A 23,005-nucleotide genomic window follows, 5' to 3' on the forward strand; every position below is an offset into this window, starting at 1 on the left:
AAATGTAGGTCTTGCTTTAACAATCTGCTCATATTCCATAACAGAGTAACTGCAGATTTAGATAAAAGGGATGTATCGTGATATTTCAGGATAAAGACATTTGACAGGATTTCACCTTTGACACTGCCACAGAAATGCAAATGGATGTGTTTGCCAAATAAACTTGAAAGGTGAAGAGCAGCTGACAGACAGGTATCAGGAAGTGATACATTCTGGTTTGCTCAATTTCTGTAATTGGGTCACTGCTGTTTAATATGTATATAATATTGGGAAAGTTCTTGAATGTGATATTCAGTTATCAGATGCTAAGTTTAGGAAGAGTGATAAGGAATTGATAGGAAATCACTCCAGGTTAATTTGAACAGACTGGTTATATGGGCAAATGCTAATATATATCAGTTCAATGCTGTCAGTGTAAAGTTATGTATTCTGGATGGAGGACATTACAGGCAGATTATTGTATTAATGGGAATTTATGGGAAGTAATCAATGAAGCAAGAGAGATGGGGATTATTGAGTCACCACACAGCACTGCTAAAGAGAACACTAACTTGCAGAAATAAGGAAGTTATTCTCCACTTTACGAAGATTTGATAAGAGCACATTTGGATTACTATGTGTAAATATTGTAACCTGGGTTCCAAGGAGATGGGCAAACAGTTGAAGTTCAACAGCGAGTAATCAAGACAGCACCTGCCCAGTGGAATTGTGCATATGAGGACAGACTGAGAGAATAAGTAAGGGGATCTTATAGTATAGGCACAAGTAAGATTTTGCATCTTATGGATGGTGGGGATAGAACTTGATGTCTTCTTTGGAAACTGGCTAGGGGTGTTAGCATGCAGGAGAGGTCCGGGATATCATTAGATGCTGTGTGTTCTTTGGTAAGCATGTTCAAGAAGAGAACATGTTTCTCTTCTTAAATATGTAAATATCAAAAATGATAATGTGCAAATTTAATATAAAAAAACTAACATATATCATACTCATTATTATCAATTACAGAGAATCTTTCCTGCAAATAATATAATAGCTAAAAATCATTTCCTACCTTGAGTTTGAATTGGATTGAAATAAGGAAACTTTTCATTATACAGGGCTTCAAAGTAAGGATTACGCAAAGCCGATACTGGTAAAGGTTGCAAATCAAGCAATTCAGTAGGTGGAGGATATTTCTCAGGCAGGATCAGGTGACGGAATGATACTGGCAATTGCGTTTCAGAACCTAATTTTCATAACACACACATATATATATATTAAAAAATAAATAAATAAAAACCACTGTATAACTTTTGTACATTGATGGAAGTATCTGCATTTATAAGAAAAGATTATAAAAATTATATATAAATATGTTTAAACCCAATTAGAGATTTCACAACATTTACAAAGTTTTAATTAGATAAGTTAACTGATTAATATGAAACATTTAATGGAACCTATGGCACTGGAATCAAGAGGACAAATACATTACAGACAGTAAATAACTAATGAAAACATCACAAATATTTTATAATATAATATTTATAATATTATATTATAATATTTATATATAATATACTATATTATTTATTATATATAAATTTAATATAATATATAATATAAATTTATTTATATATCTATACAGCATGTGCATTTTGACAACACTTTTGAGGTTTAAGATATTCACTGTAGTACTGAGGTTCACTAATTCTTTTTTTATGCAGAATCGCCTGTTGATCGAAAATATGTTAGGTTACATTAACAAAGAATCTGGTCAACACCAGCTGGAGACAGAGGCGAAAGTTTATCTTTTGCAGATGGTAGGAGATTAGAAATTTCCTACCATCTGTAGTAATCTATAATACAGTGAACATACATTTTCTTAACATGTACCCACATGTTACGAAAACGTGGGTACATTCATCAAGAATCTGTCTACAGGTTTCGAGATGCCAGAAATAGATGGGATTGCCGCCTTGTGTAGTATTGAAGAATCCTTTGGTGGTACAAGTTTCTACATCTTTCTCTCATACTGAGATTGTTATTTAATAAGGTCAAAGCACCTTGTGGTAACTCATATAGGTAAAATTTATAAGTTCTGCATTATTTCAACCTTGGCATCTCAGGGTCTGGCTCTCACTGATAAGACTTCAATAAAGGTCGAAACCGATCTAGGTAGTGACCCTTCCTTTAATGCATAGCACCATCTTCGTTCATTCATTCATGTCCACAAGGAGATGTGCTTTGCATTATGGGAGATACTAAGGAAAGAGATCAGAGCTTACTCCACCTTTACCATGAGTTGCCTCAGACCTGAAAATACTTCAGGTGCAAACTTAATTAACCTGCTTGTTTGCTTACTTGGGAAAAAGGATTAAAACCAAGTTTATAAAATTGCTTGGTATTTTTAATGTACATCCTTGTCTGACACCAGATTTGACATCAAACCATTTTCCTGTACTTCCTTCAATTCTAACTGTTGACTTACAACTCAAATAAAGACCAAGTATTGCCTGATATAATGCCCCATTGATATACTATAAAACTGTAGCATTTTGAATAGCTTTTCTTTGGCACCTTGTCATATGCCCTTTGCAGGTCTACTAAATTCAGATCCTTTTTACATTCCCATGATTTCTCATCTATTTGTCATAAAGTAAAGTGAAAATCTGATCCTGACAGCCTCTATTTGGCGTGAATCCAGCTTGTCTTCACCAAGCTTTCCTTCCACAATCCTTCTCAACAGTTTCTCAAATACGAAGGTGGACTGAAAAGTTCTCAGCCTAACAATGAAAAACAAATCTTTAATTTCAAAATTATTTTTATTTTTAGACATAATCTTCCTTAAGACTAATATATTTATTCCACTGATGCTCCAGCGCCATTATCCTGTCCCTGCAGTGGTTCTCAGTAAGTTCTACAAAATACCCATCTACAGATGCAATCACCTATTGATTCAAAGAAAAACGCTGACCAGTGAGGAAGAGTTAGAAGTCAGAGAGAGCCAAATCTGAGGAATAGGGTGGATGTTCCAACGATTCACAGTGCAGATCGCTTAATTTTCCCATTGTCAAAACACCTCTGTGGGCTGGTACATTGTCCTGATGAAAGATGATTTTTTTTATTCTGCAAACTGGGTCTTTTCTTAAGAATTTTTTTGTCTAATTTGGTTAAAAGATCGGAATAATAATCCCTGGTTATTGTTTTACCCTTTTCAAGATAATTAATAAAAAAAAATGCCTTTAGCATCCCAAAACACCAATGCCATGACCTTTCCTGCTGATGGAACCGACTTTGTCTTCTTTGGCTCTGAACAATGCTTTTTTCCACTGTTTTGACTGCTGTTTAGATTCTGGTGTGTAATGGTGAATCCAAGTCTCATCCATCCATAGTAATAAATCGATACACAAAATCTGTTTTTTTCTTGTTAAAATGCTCGAACTGTTCAGAGATTGTCATGGGAGTGCGTTTTTGATTTGCTGTGAGCAAGCGTGGCACCCATCTAGTGCAAAGCTTTTTCATTTGCAATTCTTCATGCAAAATATATCCTACACATTTTTTGAAATGCCTATAGTCTCAGCAATTTCATGCACTTTGACTCGCCTGTCATCCAATACCATATCGTGCACTTGATCAATGATTTCTGGTGTTGTTACATTTTTTGGACATCCTTCACGTAGATCATCTTCAAGGCTGGTGCACAGCCGCATTTGAACTTGGTAGCCCATTTCTTAATTGTCGAAAATGAAGGAGAAGAGTGCCCATAAACTTTTATGAATTTCGAATGAATTTCTTTTGGTGTTAAACCTTCTTTTACAAAGAATTTTATAACTGCACAATACTCAATTTCATCCATTTCAAGGGATACAGACAGCTGTATAAAACAAACTACTTGATAGAATGACTTGCAATTTCACATGGATGCTTATGACAGATGTACCAACTTAGAAAAAAAAAATCTTGCCAATAGTGTTGCCATCTATGGTCGAGGCCAAGAACTTTTCAGACCACCCTCATATACTTGATAAATCTTACCAGGAACACTCAGTAGAGAAACACCCCACATTCTCACATTCAGTTTCATTTCCCTTTTTATATATGGGTGCTATGAGAGCTCTACTCCAATCATCATCTGGAATTCATCCCTCTGTCCAGTCTTTCTGAACTATGCAGTGCTGCCACTGTCAGACTTATACTTCTATACCTGAGCATTTCTGGTCAAATATCATCACCTCTGCTTTTCCACATTTCAGGCATTTGATGGCTTTTTCGACTTCAAGTATGGAAATGTATTCCTGATTGCATGCCTGTTGAGTGTTTTTTACTACTGTGCTATCACTGATTGTTTCATTTAGCAAGTCCATACATCAAGGATATCTATTTTTCTAGTTTTCATATCAACTTTATCATCTCAAATTCCAATTCCTCTTACAGCACTCTCTCCTCCATTTCTAAGCTTTGTTAACAGCCTCCAGAATATCTTGCCACCTTCCTGATATTTGTTTTCTACATTCTTACTGAACTCGAATATCATCTAATCCTGTTGCCTTTCCACATTTGAGGCTTTTGATGGCTTTTTCTACAAGTATGGATATGTGTTCCTGATTGCATGCTTGTTGAGTGTTTTTTTACGAGCTGTCACTGCCAGTATAATTTAGCAATTTTTCAAAGTAATTAGCAGAAGAATCTTAAAACTAAAACCAGATTAGCAATTATCGAATATGAAAACAGAGTAAACTCTGTTAAGTCTTGTGCATTCTCTTGTTGGGAAGCATCTGATTAAAAGATATAATACACTCCTTCATGTTTTGACTATTTCATATTTGGAAATGGGAAGGAGGAGAACAAGACTGGAGGGGACAATGCATCAATGCTATAATGATAATCACAAATACTGCCTTGTAAATTCTAGCTGCTTAAATAAGACATATGCTACTTAAAATTGCTATCCACATACAACTTAAATTTTTTTTTTTTTTTGTTAGAAAAATGGATGCATAATAAGCTATACTTGAATTTCATCACTTTCTTAATTATCAAATTTTCACATGTTCAATAACATTTTAGATCAAACTGATATTATCGGTGGAATTGATGAATTTGAACTCATTTCCATCACTGCAGCCACACAGGACTTGCTGAGTAAGCTTTGAAAACCAGCCAAAGAATACCTGGAAGAAAGCCACTTCACTTCATTGGAACAAATATAAATACGAAATACTTTTCCTTGAATCTGCTTCAGCCTTAAGAAACTACCCTAACAAATTTGGGAAATTCTCGTCTGCTTTACTTCAGCCCAATGGCCAAGAACACTCAATTTAGTACACTGGGGGCACTATTTGGAACATCTCAGTTGACATGTTTCATCTTTATTATTTAGTGTAGTGCTTGCATGCATGTATCTTATAATATTTTATTCCCTGACAATGGCAATTTGACTTCGCTGAAATAATGGAAGTATTAATCAAATTTATTTCAGTTAATATTAGTCTACATTGTAATTTCCTTAAAAAATTTTAACAGTTTAAAAAAAAAAAGTGTCATTGATTGTCATTGTTGATGGCCATATCTTTACTCATTCAGGATAAAGGGTACACAAAAAATTTGAAATGTGAAGTGATCAGCATGCTGTTCTCACCAAAATAAAATTGAATTTCATTAATTAAATTAAGGGGATGTTAGATCCCACATTGTTTTAAAATCGAATAAGAAACTCAAAGATTGGAATCAGAGAGTTTCATGCCAAATTTCATATTGAAAAGAAAATATTATTATTATTATACATGTATCTCCATGACTTTAGAAGACTCATTGCAGGAGATCTACTATTCCACAATATCTATAATATCTCTCCTAAAACTCATTCATTGATGAATAACTCAAAAACATCTCTAGCACCCCATTCACCACCCTCCAAGCAAAACATCTAGTCCTAATACCCTTACTAACCACACTCTTACCCAATTTCAATGGATGACCCTTCATTCTTTCCCTTCCTGCCATGTACTGTAAAACAGCTTGGTGTAATCCTATAAAATCCCTTGAAATATATTCTAATAGGGAGAATTCCATAGATCTGCCACAATCTTTGTCACTTGCATCTGGATCCTTTTCACCACTTCTTCATTCCCCACGAAATCCAGGTGACCAGATCTGCACACAGTAGTCCAAATGTGACCTTATCGTTCCCCTTTTTAAGGCTTTGAAGCCTTAAAAAGGGGAATGATAACTTCTCTAATCCTTGCTTGTACTGTGTTCTTCAACAACCATGTAATCTGATGTGCTGTTTTGGTTAGCTTGCAATATGTTCCTTAAACTTCAACTTCCTTGTCCACATTAACCACCAACTCCCTGGCCTCAGTTTCCAGCAGCTACTCTCCATTCTCCTAGTACTGAGACTTAAATTAAACAGACTAGCCAGAGAAGCTGATAATTTCCTCTTGCACATTCTTCTAATATACAGGCAGATATGCCATCTAATCCCATGAGAATCTTCGTACTGAGGTTCTGCAATATTCCAAGCATTTGTATTTCTTCAGACTCTATTCTCCCATCACTCAATATCATCCAGCATAGCAACATCACCACCTAGATGGTACATGCTTTCAAAATGATCACTTCATAATTCAACTCTGTTTTGCTTCAGTTACTTCCTCTCCATCAGCACTCTTTAAAGTCATCTTTCCATAATCATTCCTCCTTTTCCTTGTCACATAATGAAATAATTCTATAAGATTTCTTTAGGCCTTATCAGTGCGCTTTCTCTCATAATCAGCTTTGGCTTTCCTTGCAATACTAGTCACCCTTCTTACCTGTACCCTGTACTGCTTGTTGGAATACACCTTTTTCGTTATATTCCTTCCACAGCTTTTTCTTTGTCTGTAATTCTTACTTAATGATGTTATTCATCCATCTAATTCCTACTGATTTATCCTACTGCCTATGGGTATATAGTCTGATACTGCTTTCATCACCTCCAATATCTTTCCTCTTCAAAATTCTTATGCCACGACACTGCTGAAAGCTGATTCCTCAGCCTGTAATAATTATCTGCTTTGTAATTCTACAAATATCCCTTTTTTAAAAGAAAATTCTGTGTGAGTGGCAATCTCCCAGGTCAAAACTATGTGATCACTTTCCCCAAGTAGAGGCATTGTAGTTAGTTCTCTGATGTTATGACCAGATCCAGCATTCTTAAACCTCATGTCTCCTCCATTACATGCTGTCTAAGGTAATTATCTCTCAACAGCTGTATAAATTCCATTTCCTTCCCTCTCTGTGACCATTTCTCTTCCCAATCTACGTCCCCATAGTTGAAATCCTCCATAATAACCACTCGACTATTATGAAGGATATGCACTCATCATGCTAATCTGACATTGCATCATGGCATCTACTTTCTCACTTATAACCCCCCCCCCCCACTGTGATTCATCAGGAAAACGGTGAAAAATCAGGAAAAAAAAGCCATCCTGTTGGCTTTTTTTTAACACAAGATAGCCTCAAATGAAATGAATTGTCCTCTGTATGTCACCCTGATATACTTCTAATCTTTCTGGCTTCAATTCTTCTGCTATTATTAGCAACCCCACCCATCCTGTTCCTTTTGTCCTCTCTGAACATATATCCTTTGCATTCTATTCCTATAACTTTATCTTGCTCAGTCAATCAACTCTCATTAATGCCTGTTATGGCAAAGTTGATCTAACTAATGCCAAAAATTCTTCGCCGTTATTCCAAATACTTCAGGTATTAGTAGACATATATGTTCAATAGAGACATGTGCATCAAGTTTCACACATGCAAGCATAATAAATTCTATTTAGTTTTCTCTTACATGCATTAAGCCATTATTTAAAAAATTATACTAATAAAAAAACTGGAATATCACCTTCATTCCACAACCTCCCTTACACCTGGTGTTGCTTAACCCACTAAAGTTAGAAATCTGGAGACCTACATTAAGCATCACATGATCACTCTCCCACTTATTAACCTTTAGGTTGTTTGAAACCATGTTCACCAGCACACCCCTCAAAAAAAAACATTCTAGTTTCTCTGACACCGCACTTCCAAACTCTTGCTGAACAGCACTTTCTCAAGACAGCAGATTCAAATACAAGCAACCAACTTATATAAATCCTTCCTTCTTTCCATCAAACTCACAGCACACTATTCTTTCTGAACTGTCTGCAAACTGATTCATTCACAATCATATCTCCATCTCAGTTACTCTCAATCATACCATGGCAACACAACTTTTACTTTCTCACTCTTCTTTTTTTGCACTAGCAAATTTTTAATATCTTCTCAATTATCAAATTTGTCATCTGCTAAATCATTTGTACCAGGCAAATTAAACAACTCTTTCACCTTCACTCTCTGCATTCTTACAGCATCACTAACATCCTTCATTTTGGCACCAGGAAAACACAATTTCATCGCACTCTCCTCAAGCCTTCCTCTTATCAATGAAACACTATACGTTATTTGATCTTTATTTTCTTTTCTTTCACACTCTGCTTTTTCTCCCCTTACGACTCAATCGCTCATTTTATTCTGTGAAGAACATCATGTAAGTGTATTATCTGGTTATTCTCTTCGTTTTTCACTATTTCATTCCTGCAGTCATACATATTGCTTGCAACATCAAACTCATAAATTACATTTTCATGCATATCATCTGAGGTAGAAAAAGTCATCAAAAACTTGATATGTGGAAAGGCAGCAGGAGTAAATGATATTCAACCAGAACTGCTTGGGTATGGAGGTATAAAAGTTTTGCAGTGGCTACACTGCATAATTCAGAGAGCTTGGACAGAAGGTCGAATTTCCAATGACTGGAGTAGCACTCATAGTACCCATCTATAAAAAAGGGAATAAAGCTGAATGTGAGAATTACAGAGAAATTTTTTTTACTGAGTATTCTAGGTAAAATTTATGCAAGCATACTTGAAAGAGATTGAGAAAAATTGCAGAAGAGAAACTTGTAGAAGGACAAGCTGCGTTCAGGCTAAATACAGGTTGTTAAGATCAAATTTTCACTTTAAGACAAATATTTTGAGAAATCATGGAAATATGACAAGGATCTGTACTTAAGTTTTGTAGACTGTAAGATGCATGATGAGGTGTCCAGAGAAAAACCTTTCAAACACTAGAACTATATGGAATAAATACAAGATTATACAGAGCAATACATTGTCTATATTTAAGTTGTAAGTCAGAAGTTAAAAATTGAAGGAAATACAGGAAGATGGCTTGATGTAAAATCAGGGCTAAGACAAGGATGCACATTATCTCCACTCTTGTTCAACTATATGAATCACATTATGAAAAAAAGTGGCATTAGGCCTGATATTAGAATTGGAGATGTCAAACTTAGCTTTTTGCTAAGTTTGCAAATACTGTTGTACTCCTAAACATATGTTGCAAGTCTCCAGAATTCTCTAGCTAAACTGAATAGCAGCTGTAACAAATTTGGTATGAAAATCAACATTAAAAAGGCAAAAACTATGAAAATAGGCAGGAACATAGAAAACTTCAACTACATTTTGAATGGTGATTCGATAGAACATGTAAAATATTTCAGATATTTAGGCACAGTGTTTAGTGAAGATGGCAGGTTAAATCTGGCAATAGATGACAACAGAATCAGCAAAGCTGAGATGGTGGGTACCCAGCTGAATAAATTTATATGGAATAAGAGAGAAATTTGTCAAAACATGAAATTAACAGTGTACAAGACTGTGTTCGAACCAGTTTTAAGTTATGATCTGAGAGTTGGGTTAGAAATAAAGCACTTGATCAAAGACTAGAGATCAGATATGATGGTTCTGAGTAAAATTAGGAATCGATGGCATCAATAGCAGAATCACATTAAAAATGAAGATATTAGAAAGGAACTTGACATTATTAGCATTCAGGAATGTGTCAGCAGTGCTGATCTAAGGTGGCATATGGCCACTTAAACAGAATGGGTGAGGAAAAGTTAGCAAAACAAGTGTTTGCTGCCAAGATGGCAGGAAAGAGACCTAGAGGAAGACCAAGGTGTACGTGGATTGATTCAGTTAGAACTGCCTTAAAAGAATAAAATGTTAGACATGACAAAATAGGAGCGCTTACAAGTAATAGGCTAATTTGGAGGAAAATTGTGGATATGACATTATTAATAATGTAAATTTAATCACGTAGTGCTGTCATAGTAGCATGAACCCTCTTGGGGGATCAGGAAACTGATGATGACTATGAGTGTGTAGCTTTATGAATGAAAAAAATACTATTCGTTAGGTGTAAATATAGTAGATCTTATTAATAACTAGTGCAATATCAACTTATATATCACAGGTTATATTTAATTATTTCAAATATGCCTACAAAGACAAATAATATATATGTATGTTTGTATGTAATTTTTATGCAAATGTTTTATATTTTTATATACATGGTAATGATCTTTGCGGTGCACTGTCAACTGAATATGCTTTTATTTCATTCCACACATTCCTAATTGTTTTCATCTATCTCCTTCTTCGCATGATGAGACAGTCATTATGAACTATACATATTTTTATATTACTTTTTTTTTTTTTTTAAAGCTTTAATAATCACAAACAAGGGTAAATAGATGTATGAATGGTAGAAATATTAAAAATGAAAATAGTGGAAAATAACTTTGGAAAATATTCCAAAATTTTTAAGCTGAGTGAATTTCATGAGATATAGCCCATAAACAGAATGGATGATTAAAGATATGAGGTAGGCTCCGAAAGTTTACGGCAGACATACAAAATTCATGCCAATTTTAAAACGGCTTACGTGACAGATAGCACTGTCTATGAAGACTTAGTGTTTACCAGTTTCAACTCTCTATGTGCATCATTCAGTTGGAGGCACTCGTTTGACTAGCATGTGGCATCCTAAGTGACTGTAATATTAAAAATTGAGTACCATGCTGTGATAAACGTTTTTCACCAAAGACGGGCTTTCTCCAAGTGCTATCATACAGTAATTGGATAATGTTTATGGGGAAGCTTCTTCTTCATATTCCACCATGAAGGAATGAGTATTGAAAGAGTATCGAAGATGATCCTCGTGATGGTTGGGATGTGACGACTGAAGAAAATGTCTCTCTCTTGATGAGGAGGAACTACTCAATGACAGACAGCAGAAGTTCAAAGAAATCTCATCAACGTTGGGATTTTCTATAACAATCGTCTTTTGCATCATTCACGAGAAGCTTCATGATGAAGGTCAGTGCAAAAGTGGGTGGCTCGACTTCTCTCTTCAATTCAGAAAGAGCATCGTGTGACCTGTTCCACCAAGTTTTCAGAGTTGTGCTAAGGGAATCAAACAGAAGTGCTGGAATTTGTCACCAGGGATGAAACCATGGTCCTTTATTATGATCCTCTTTCCAAAAGGGAATCCATGGAGTGGCACAAACCAGGTGAATCACCTTCAAGAAAAGCCAAGGTCACTCAGTCCACAAAGAAGATTGGCAACAATCTTTCAGGATTACCAAAGAATTCTCTTGATTGACTTCACGGAAAGGAAAACCACTGTGAATGCAGAATATTATGCTTCACTCCTGCACAAACTGTGTGATGCCATAAAGGAGAAGAGATGAGGAATGCTGAGTCATGATGTTCATCTGCTTCAGGACAATGCTCCAGTCCACACAGCTATTGTTGTGAAGGCTGCACTAAAGGACTGTGGCATCCAGAAGATTGAACACCCAGCCTACAGCCCAGATCTAGCACCCAATGACTACTACCTCTTCTCAAAACTGAAGAAAGATCTTCAAGGAAGAAAATTTGCAGACGACAATGATGTGAAAGATGCAGTTTCAGGCCATTTTGCAGAACAAAATTACAGATTATTTTTTCAAGGGCATAGAAATGTTAATTCAAAGATGTGAAAAGTATGTTGAAGTAAAGGGAGATTATGTTGATAAGTGACACAGTTGTTTTCTTTCCATCAACTTTAAAAGTTATTCAGGCCAGAAACTCATGGAACTACCCTCATGTGCAGAGCAAGAGTTTAAAGCAAAATATGCATGTTTATAAATATTATTCGAAGATCTACTTACCAATCCATCTGTCTGAAACAATTCTTATGAAGTATTGTGGAGGAAGTGGTTCAAATACAGGAACAAAGAATTTTACAACATGCTCATCCTGTGAAAATTTACTGGGGGAAAAAAAAATAATGAAATGTTTGAATCAATAAATAAATCATTAACTAAGTTAATTCAATCATTATTCCCCCCCCCCATAGACCTGTTAATTTTTTTAAATATCACTCTGTACACGAAAGTTTACAAAGCTTATTGCAAATCAATGCTGTGTGTAGACAGGGGTCAAGAGCAAAGTACCCTGTTGAAATGCTTTAAGAAGAGCTAAAATGTATAGTGTTCAAGTGATATTTCATAAGGATACCTAATGTTCAAAACCAATTAGAGAAAGATTGAATGAAAAAAGAATGGAGAAGCAGATTTGGTAAGTCAGCAATTCAACTGTAAATGGATGTTGGGTAGCTGTTACTCATGTTACTGTGGGTTTAGAAGAAATGGATAATGTCAATAAGCTAAACTGTCTTCTAAACACCATCAAAAATTTTTAGAGATTGAAAGGTGCACTATTCTAAATTTGAGAGTAATATTTCAAGGTTTGGTGGATTTGTACAGAATCAGCAGCTAGAATAGGTGAAAAGGGCAAAAAAGATGCCGAATTTGGAAGCTAAAGATGCTATAGAAGTGGCATGTTTGTATCAGGGAAGAAGAGAGAACTGGTCTTGACTGTTAAAGATGAGCATTATTTATTTTATTTATTCATATGGGGGCTTCCCCAATTCCTCATCCGCTCCTTAAGAATGATTGAGCCCTCCTAATGAGGAATGAAAAACCAGAGTTTCCGGGTGAAAAAAATCCCCTACCTCCATATGAGACCAGTTAACTCACCTTTAGTCAAAAGAGACCAAATAAAGTTTCCTCATGTTAAGGATTGGAATTGAACCCGGGTCTTTCTGAACAAAGGGCTTCGTCTTTACTGACTAAGCTACAGAGGCTCTATCAAAGATAAGCAAAGAACTAAGGGTTTTTTTTTAGTGCCAGAGTGTACCAGATTCCTTGTTCCTGCAATATCTCCTATTTTGGAAAGATGGTTCGTAATGTAGAAATCTGACAATCAAAATATGTTAATTACATCCATTTTCTCCAAGCTGAGAAATGTAGTCTTACAGAACATTGAATATCTACTAGCACAATATTTTATGGCGCAACACAAAAATTCTTCACACAAGGTCTTTCAAATATGAGAAAAATTTACAAATAATGCTATGAAGCCTTATGCAATCAACCTTCAATAGTAATGACGGACAGTAAAAATTTCAGAATTCCGAGAAATATTGACTGAAAGATTAGATGCATGAACAGATGGCATCAATGGCAATATCATATTAAAAATGAGGATATTAGGAAAGAACTTGACATTGTCAGCATCCAGGAATGTGTTAGCAGAGCTAATCTCAGGTGGTACGGTCACATAAACAAAATGGGAGAGGAAAGATCAGCAAAACAAATGTTCTCTGCCAGGTTGGCAGGAAAAAGACCCAGAGGAAGACCAAGATATAGGTGGATTGATACAGAAAGAAGTGCCTTATAAGATAGAAATATAAGATCTGATAATGTTAGAGTCTTGACAGGTACCAGGCTGATTTGGAGGAAAATTGTAGATAGGAAGTTAGTAATGATGTAATTTTTCATGTAGTACTATGATATCATGTATACCCTTGAGGGTATATATCAGGAATTTGATTATGACTTTCACTAATAATCTTACAGTTATTCAATAAAATATGTGCAAGTTGCATGAAAATGTAATTTTTTGTTTTATATAATTTTAATGTATGTGTATTCAGTTTTATTTATTTAGTAATTCATTACTTTGACATATACTTTTTATACTCACTATATATGAATAACTATTGATTTCAGCATTTTTTTCTTTTTAAATTTATTCTTTACATATGCTTTTTACACACATGATAAGAACCCTGCACTACATTACCTACTAGTATCATGTTAATGACAAAAGAGTGTAGAAAAATTTTGTGATAACATCTGTTATCATTCCATTTATGCTTCATGGAATTGTCTGTACTTTTTGTATACTCTGAAGTGAAACTCACCATGAAATATAATCGTTTTTTGCTATGTTGTGTGTGTGCGTCTTTCTATAACTGACTGCATAAAAAATTCAAGGTACAGTTAGACCATATCTTTGGCTAAATATAAATTATCATAAGAAAAAAAAATTAAATCTACTAAGAATTGACTAATCCAAGATTTATTCTCTGATTTTTCATTTAGTAACTGTGGATTTGGTTCATTTGTATTTATACTTAATTTTCTTAATGTTATTATTTCATTCATCTACTGCTAAACTGGATAATTTTACTATAATGCACTAACTAGTTGACTAATGGCACCAGACAAGTATTCAATTTAAGCAAAATAAATGTTTGCAAGATCATACCTCTTTAGAAGAAAGTATTCATGATGTAAAATCACTTCACTGTCCACATCTTCTACCAATATCCAAAATGCCTATGTGTGTATATATATATATATATATTTAAAAAAAAAAAAAAAAAATTAAATACAAAATTTCACTACCTGCATGTGTATCATTTAAAAAATATCTGATATAAAAGAAATTTAGCTTCATTTCAAACTAAACTTATAATGCATAAAGAATACTAAATTAAGAAAAACTAAATTAGGATAAGAAAGGCATTGTGATTCCAAAGAACTGGCTGTGATTATATTGATGCTTACTTAACATTATGATACTGCAGTTAATTTAAGAGAAGTAATATAAACAATAAATACTTGAGAAAGAACTATGAATTGAAAGAGCAATTTAAAAATTATACTAAGATAGGAAAACAATGTGCAAAAAACATAAATGGTATATATAATTAATTACAGAATGTTTAATACCCCTATGAAGAATAAAACAAAATCAACATTTGAAGAGGTTGTTAAACATTCTGCCATTAACCACGAATATACCCTATTTCAATCTGACTTAGGATTAGAATGAAAGTACAAAAGAACTGGTGGAAACTTTTAAAAGTTCACTGGCTGAAGTCCATTATGTCCTCATTTCTGATTACATAATGAACTTCAATGGAGAAAGCAAAAACATTTCTACAAAAGAGCGGAAAGCTTTGCACAACCCATCAACGTTAATTCTTAACAAAAAAAAAAAAAGTTTCCACATCCACTTCACCAACATCCCCAGTCACAGTCAACATCCACCAGCTACAGTCATACCACTGTCCACCTCAACTGCCCAAACTACACATTACATAGCTCTTTCTGCCACACGGGCAACACTTTTGCATTCATCAGAGCCAACATGCCATGCCAGAGAATCAAAATCTTTCATTCCACTGTTTTATTTACTTTCGCTCAAAATTTCTCTACCAAACCAACCTGCTCTTTTCATATGCTCCTTCTATTGTTCTCCAAACTCTGTCTAAAGCTTGACTTTCTGCATTCAAAATACCCCAATAGTGAGGTCATTCTTCTTTGGGACTTCAATGTTCACAACTGAAATTGGCTCCCCTTCTCCAGTTTCACTGTTCAAGCAGGTAAGAATGACCTATCTCAAATCATCAATCTTCAGACCAGAATACTTGACAACCCCCTTCAATTTGCAAACACACTTGACCTCTTCCCTTACAAGCTCTCCTTCCAGATATACTGTAGTTGTCGGTTCACCTTTTGATAACTTGGACCACAACCTTATACAAGCCACTTTTGCTGCAGAACTATCATCACCCACCAGTTGAAAATCTCGCGTCCTTTGGCACTACAAGGGTGCCAACTGGGAGGACCTTCGTGACTTCTATTACTCCTACCCATGGTCTGAGTACTGCTTAAGTTCTAATGATCAAAACACCTCCTCAGACTGAATAACAGAAATCATTATCACAAGAATGAAAGCTTTCAACCCTTATTCCAATCCAAATTCTCAGCCACCATCAAGCCTTTGTGGTGAATCTCAAAAAAAATCGTGCCAATGCTGTAAAAGAGGAAAAAAAAAACCTCTGTTTATTATGAATAGTTCAAGACAAAAAACTCTGCGGGCTGCAGAGTTGCCCACTCTGCAGCCCGCAACAGTTGTTGAAGAATCACCACTAAGTCCAAGTCAGACTTTAAAAAGGCCAAATGCTGCAAACTCACCTCCTGCTCAAATGGTACCCGTTCCTTCTCGTGCATTGCCAAGACCACTGAGTGCAACTTCTGCCCACCCACATTTCCACCACTCTCACATCTGGATGATACTGTAGTTACTTCACCTAAAGACAAGGCCAACTTACTGGCATCACTTTTCTCTTCCAATTCCTGCACTGATGACCGTGGCAAAGTTCCGTCCACTCTACCAAGAATGCGCCTATCATGTCACCCATAGTCCTCTGACACAAAGAAATCTGAAGAACCCTAAATAACATGGGCCCAAACAAGCATCTCGTCCTGATGGTATCCCACCTATTTGTGTTAAAAAATTGTGGCTCAGCACTAACACCTATCCTGTAACGCCTCTTCAATCTATTCTATTCAACTGGCATCTACTCTACAACATGCAATCAGGTCCACATCCAACCCATCCAAAAGAAAAATGATAAAAGTCGACCAACCAACTACTGTCCAAATGCTCTCACTTCTGTTTTCTCTAAAGCTATGGAGAAGGCCACCAGCAACAAACTCTTGAACTACCTAGCATATACTAGTCATACCAACTAATCAATGGCCAACAGTATGGATCCACCACTCTTGATCTACAGCTGATCTTGCTTTCACCACTCACCCCAGACTCAAGCCATGGAGAAATTTGGAGAAACACTTACATGGTTGCCCTCAACATTGCAAAGGCAGTCGATCGGATTTAGCACAGGAACCTAATTAACAAACTGCCATCCTATGGTCTGCCTTCCTCAACTCTGCAACTGGGTCCCAACTTTCTGATTGATTGCTCACTATGTGTCATGATGGATAGTTTGCTCTCCTCCCCAGGGTTATGTTCTTTCACCTACTCTCTTCCTCTTGTATATAAATGACCTGCTCTCTCAGACTTCCAATCCTATCCATAGCTTTGCTGACAACAGTACACTCCATTCCTCCTTTTCATTCAACAAACCTTGAAGTGCACAAGTAATAGGATCTACCACGACTAGTAAACTGAACTCTGATCTCCTAACTATATCTCAATGAGGCAAGGACAACTGTGTAGACTTGAATGCCACCAAAACTCTGCCCTGTCTGATCTCTTGCAAGAAAGAACTCTCATTCCCCCCCCCCCCCTTACCTTCAGTAATACTGAAATATACAAACACGATCAGATTTCTCTTCTTGGACTGATCTGCATCTCTGATCTTTCCTGGCACAACCACATTTCAATTATAGCTTCTTCAGCCATCAAAAAGCTTGGTGTATGTTTTCTGCACAAGACACTACCTCACACTTTCCAGCTGCTAACTTTATACAAATCTCAGATCCTCCCAACCATGAAATATTGCTCCTATATTTGGGGTGGTGCACCAAATCCTCTCTAAGACTGCCCAATTCTATCCAGAAGAGAGCAATCCAGCTAATTAATGATCCATCTCTCACATAACCATTTCATTCCCTCTACCCTCTCTCACAGATGTTCACTTTCTGCCTTGTGCCTCTCCTACAAATACTTTTATGAACAGTGCTCTGCTGTATTGGCCACTATTATTCCTCCATTCTCCTCCAAAATCATTAAACCAAGAGCCACTGCTAACCAAAACCCTTTTACAGTCCATCTTGAAACTCACTGAACTAACTTCACTGCCTACTTTTTCATTCCATCTACTCTCCTTTGGAACAGTCTCCCCACTCTGCCTTCCCTGACGATTACAACCTTCAGCTGTTCAAGCAAAATGTGAACAGACTCCTCCTTTCTTCTATTCCTCTTGCCCACACACAACACATTAGTGTCGTGTGTGGACAAGAGGAATAGAAGAAAGGAGGAATCATAGGTCATGTGGCATTTTTGTGTGTGGATCAGATATATATAAAAAAAAAAAATAATAAAATAAAAAAATAACATCTGTTGCAGTCAGAGTGTGTTCTGGTAGTACTTGAAAAACAAAATGCTAGTAAATAAGATACACCAGTGAATCCTTCTTAATGAGTGTTCAACACTAGTTCTATTCTTGTTCTTGGTCATGAAACAACACCAGAACTTAGGCTTAAGGTAGATTGGGAGATCTCTGTAATTACCAATATACTGTAATAAAAATTTTACTTATGATTGGACTGAATAATGAGGGTAACATGAAAAACTGTTCCTGGTAATATTCATGATGCAATTTGTTGGAATTTCAGCAAAGTCTTTAATAGTGTTCTACATAAAAGCTTACTGATTTAGATGCTTCAAATAAGTACTAGTGATCACTTATTGGAGGCCTGAAGTGGCATATGAGGTGCTACACAAAAGTTCTGGGAATATGAACAGCTCATGGAAATGAGTACCCTTGGTGAGTCAGTAGCCCAACAGCTGACAAGCTGAGAGGCTATATTCTCGGGTTATGCATGTTTTTGTGACATTGTGTTTCAGTGGTTCAACAATTTTCTTCTCCAACTAAAATGATGGATTTTAAGGAGTAAAGAATCTGAACAAAACTTGGCTTCAGCGTCAATAAAACTACTGCAGAAACCCACAAGTGTTTGGTGATAATGCTATGTGCCAAAGCAAACCTTTGTGGTACAAATGCTTCAAGGACAGACAAACATCTGTTGATGACGATAAGCATTCTGGACAACATATACTGTTTGATTACAGTATATGTTAACAAGCACAATACTAGAAAACATTGCAAAAGTGTGTGAGGATATTCTTGCAGATCATAAGTAAACAGTTCATAATGTTTATGAGATTTGTAGGACTGCTTTACAGGACAATGCAATATTTCTGCTGAGACTGCTCAGTGACGTCCAGAAAGAACATCATGCTGCTGCCTGTAGAGAGCTCAAAGATCAAACAAAAGATGAACTCAACTTCATCTCCAATGTCATATCAGTAATGTATTACGGGTGTATGGTTATGATCTTGAGAAAAAGAAGCATCTGTCAGCAAATTCACTGAAAAAAAAAAAAAAAAAAAAGTGCAAGGTTCACAGCAATGTCAAGTGAATGGTGATAATTATAATTATTATTATTTTATTTTTTTTTTTTTGACATCCAAGCCATTGCCTGCAAGGATCTCCCCAGTCAAACTGTCAACAGGAAGTTATACTGTGAGATTTTAAAACAGCTGGGGAGGAGGAGAATCATTTGATGCAAAGAACCAGAAAAGTGAAAGAAAGACTTTTAAGTTCTCCACCGTAATAAATTATTGTCTACACCAGGGGTCTTCAACCTTTCAGGACAGTGCGGGCCGCATTAAAAATTTCAATGAAGCCCGCAGGCCACTAAGCTATACTGCGGTATTCAGAATTGTAAGATGCTTTCCGGATTCACAAGGAATGCTGTGCATTTGATATTTTACATAAAATCCTATAAAAATAAACAAACTCAGCTTTAAGAGCGTAGGTCGGAGTCGGGTTCATGATAAGTAAATACAATCAATACTAGAAAAAACATAATTTAATGAAGAAAACATTAATTTTTTACAATGTCAATGTTTTTCCTTGACCAGCTTGTCAATGTTGACATCAATGTTGGAAGTTGCTATGCACAGAATATTTTTGAGATGTTGGTACGTAATCTGAGTTCTTGTCTTGGACTTCACATGCTTCATTCTGGAGAAGAACTGCACACATAAGTATGTGCTTCCTAACAAAGCCCACATCTTCAAAGCATGCCGGCAAAGATTAAGGAATGCATCCTCAGAAATGTAGTCTTTGTAAAATGTAACCAAGGGCACGTGGAATAATTTTTCTCTCAAAGAAGAGTTGTTTTGGAGTTCAAGCAGCTCCATTTGTACTGAGCCTGGCATTTCGGCAGCATTGACACCGAATAGCATCGAAAATAAATCTAAAGAAGACTGTTGGTTACGAAAATTACTAAATCTCTCTTCAAACTCACTTCGTAACATGGCTAATTTTGTAGCGTATTCATCAAGTTGGACTCAGCGAGAAGCTGAAAATGAGTTAAGTTTTTTTTTTGCGAGTTGTGCCTCCCAAAGTTTGAGCTTGGCCATAAAAGCTTTGATGAGATCAAACAGAGTGTACACCAGTTGATCTTTGGATTGTAGCTGCGTATTTAGGTCATTCGTATGCAATGAGATGTCGGTCACAAAGGCAAAGTCTGTCATCAACTTCGGATCATTAAATTTCACAATCGGATTCCCCATGGTTGGAATGACTGCTGTATTTCGCTCCTTAAGTCAAAGACTCTTTTAAGAACCTTCTCTCTGCTAAACCAACGCACATCACTATAATAAACCATATCACCATGATCCAATTCGCACTCTTGGGTCAAAAACTCTTGGAATTGACGATGATTCAATCCTCTTGCCCTAATAATGTTGACGACAGTCACAATAACGTTTATGACATTCTCAAATCCAATAGTTTTCATGCACAAATTCTTCTGGTGGAATTAAACAGTGGTAATTGACGAAATCTTTTCCTTCTAGTTGCGGTTCTTTCCGTAGCAGCACAACAAACCCTCCGTTCTTTCCCACCAAACAAGGGGCACAATCAGTTACCACACCCTTGAGGTTGGTTAGGTTAGAAGTTACCACACCCTGAGGTCGAAAAGCTGGAGCATTTTCTTTGTGGCTTCAAGAGTATCAGTGCCTTTCGTCGTTCCCTTCATACGAGCGCTAGCAGTTCTTCTGTCAAACTGAATTGTTGATCAATGCCATGGAAAAAGATAGCCATTTGTGCTGTATCCTTCACATCTGTGCTCTCATCTAAAGCAAATTCATAATGATGTAAATTCGGACGATCGTTTTTTTAAAGGGTCCTTCAATGTCATCGTGCTACAGTTACCCCAGACAAACTTGTTTTTTTTAACATCCTTTAAACTTCCTTATTATTTGGGCACAGAATATCCCCAGCAGCGATGAGACAGTCTTTCACAAACTCGCCGTCCAAGAAGGTTTTTGATTTTTTAGCAATTTTTTTCAGTTATTACATAACTTACTTTGATGCACGCCTCACTCTCTTCCCTCTGTCTTTTAAACATACCCTGCTGGCATTTTAAATCAATTTGGAGACTGTTACCTTGTCCACACAAAGCTGCCCTTGAAAGTGATCGAAATTGGATGCATGCTTTTTCTCACAGTGTCATTTTATATTGTATTCTTTTGATACTGACACCGACTCATGACAAATTAAACATACTGGCTAATCGTCGATCGGCACAAAAAAGTACAAATTGGTCCACTTTTCATTAAAAATCCGACAAGAATCACTTGATTTACGCTTTTTACTTGTAGACACCATAGTGATGGAAGGTGAACTCAAAAAATTATCCAAAATGACCACGTAATGGTTATTATCCACTGAATATGTCTCACAATAATGAAAATAGTCTGGCAATATAAAACCACAATAGGCTATGGCTGACATGACGAACCTGCGTGCACTTATATACGAATATCACACTGTTCACGACTGACTGTGGACAGTCAGTCGTGAACAGTGTGATATTCTGTGGATGAGGTCCTCTTGTATTTATATGAAAATAACGAAGTATCGAGAACTTTCGAGATGTAGCTGGAAGGCACTAGACAGCGCACTCGAACTACTGCTTGGCGCTGGTAGATGACTGAAGAAGCATGTCTATTTAATATTCATTTTTATAGGATTTTATGTAAAGTATCAAATGCACAGCATTCCTTGTGAATCTGGAAAGCATCTTACATTTCTAAATACCGCAGCATAGCATAGTGGCCTGTGGGCTTCATCAAAATTATTTTTTATTTAATCGCATTTTAATGTTAAGTAGTTATTTTTTCAAAATGGCTGGCGGGCCACGGCAAAGAGCTCCCTAGGCCATGCGTTGAAGACCCCCTGGTCTACACAGTAAATGTCCACAAGAGGACTACTCTGAAGGAGATGGTGATTAGGAGTTATGGTAAGGAATTTTTTTTTTTTTTTAATCATCAAATTTTCAAAACATTTGGGTACCACCTCATATGTCATGTTTGTTCTCCAAACAGGGATTCCAGTTTCTATTCTACTACTTCTCTGCGTGATGTGAGTGATACCCTTCAAGGTTATGCCAATCATGCAGAGAAGCCCATAACCTCATCCATTTCAAGGGAACATAAATTATAATAGTGGTGCCATAAATTGGCCACCAGTTAGTACACCTGACCCTATCAGTAATGAATCAGGAGTCTTCTTAATCAGGTGGTGCATGATCCCACTGCTACACAATATCCAGTCACCTGGATATGGGGTCTTAGTGGTATGTCGGAGGCACTGTCTACATCACGTTATGGCAAAGATACTGGTCACAGCCTGCATGCATGGATGCAAGAGTGTATCTCCTCTCACTATATATCCCCACTCTGTTCCTTTGTCTAACCACTAATGAAGAGTGACGAATTTCACAATGAGAGTGCAACAAAAAAAAAAAAAAAAAAGAAATCTTTCGCATAAACCAATCTCAACACAACCAACCACAACATATAAACTATGCCAGAATCTCCTCATAAAAAACTCACTTTCACATCCACTTTACTAACATCTGTGGCATTAACACCAACATATGTGACATCCACCATCATTTATAGTAATTCAAAATTATACTTTTCTCTTGGCAGAAACTGAAATAACACCTGCATCCATTACTATCTACCCGCAATGTCCAAATTGAACATCTCACAATTCCTTTTGCCACAAAGATGGTGTCTGTGCTTTTGTGAGATCAGACATTGCATACCAGCGGGTAGCTAATTTAGAATCTCCTGCTTTTAACCCTCTCTGGCTCAAGGTTTCCTTGCCTCATTTAGTAATATTCATTTATTGCATT

General features: G+C 36.3%; 1 protein-coding gene across 1 annotated transcript in view; it reads right to left on the reverse strand.

Annotated features, from left to right (window-relative positions):
* Brr2 (U5 small nuclear ribonucleoprotein l(3)72Ab) overlaps positions 1-23,005 on the reverse strand; it is a 486,889-nt gene that overhangs the window by 190,652 nt on the left and 273,232 nt on the right. The window contains exons 25-27 of the mRNA XM_090392214.1: positions 14,514-14,584; positions 12,068-12,168; positions 1,052-1,225 (exon numbers count right to left, since the gene is read on the reverse strand). Of these exons, the coding sequence (XP_090248340.1) occupies positions 1,052-1,225; positions 12,068-12,168; positions 14,514-14,584 (346 nt within the window). The remainder of the gene's footprint in view (positions 1-1,051; positions 1,226-12,067; positions 12,169-14,513; positions 14,585-23,005) is intronic.

This window comes from Typopeltis vanoorti, chromosome 5, assembly GCF_054136105.1.
Source record: "Typopeltis vanoorti isolate ZY-2024b chromosome 5, IOZ_Tvanoo_1.0, whole genome shotgun sequence".
In the NCBI taxonomy this organism is placed as follows: Eukaryota; Metazoa; Arthropoda; class Arachnida; order Uropygi; family Thelyphonidae; genus Typopeltis; species Typopeltis vanoorti.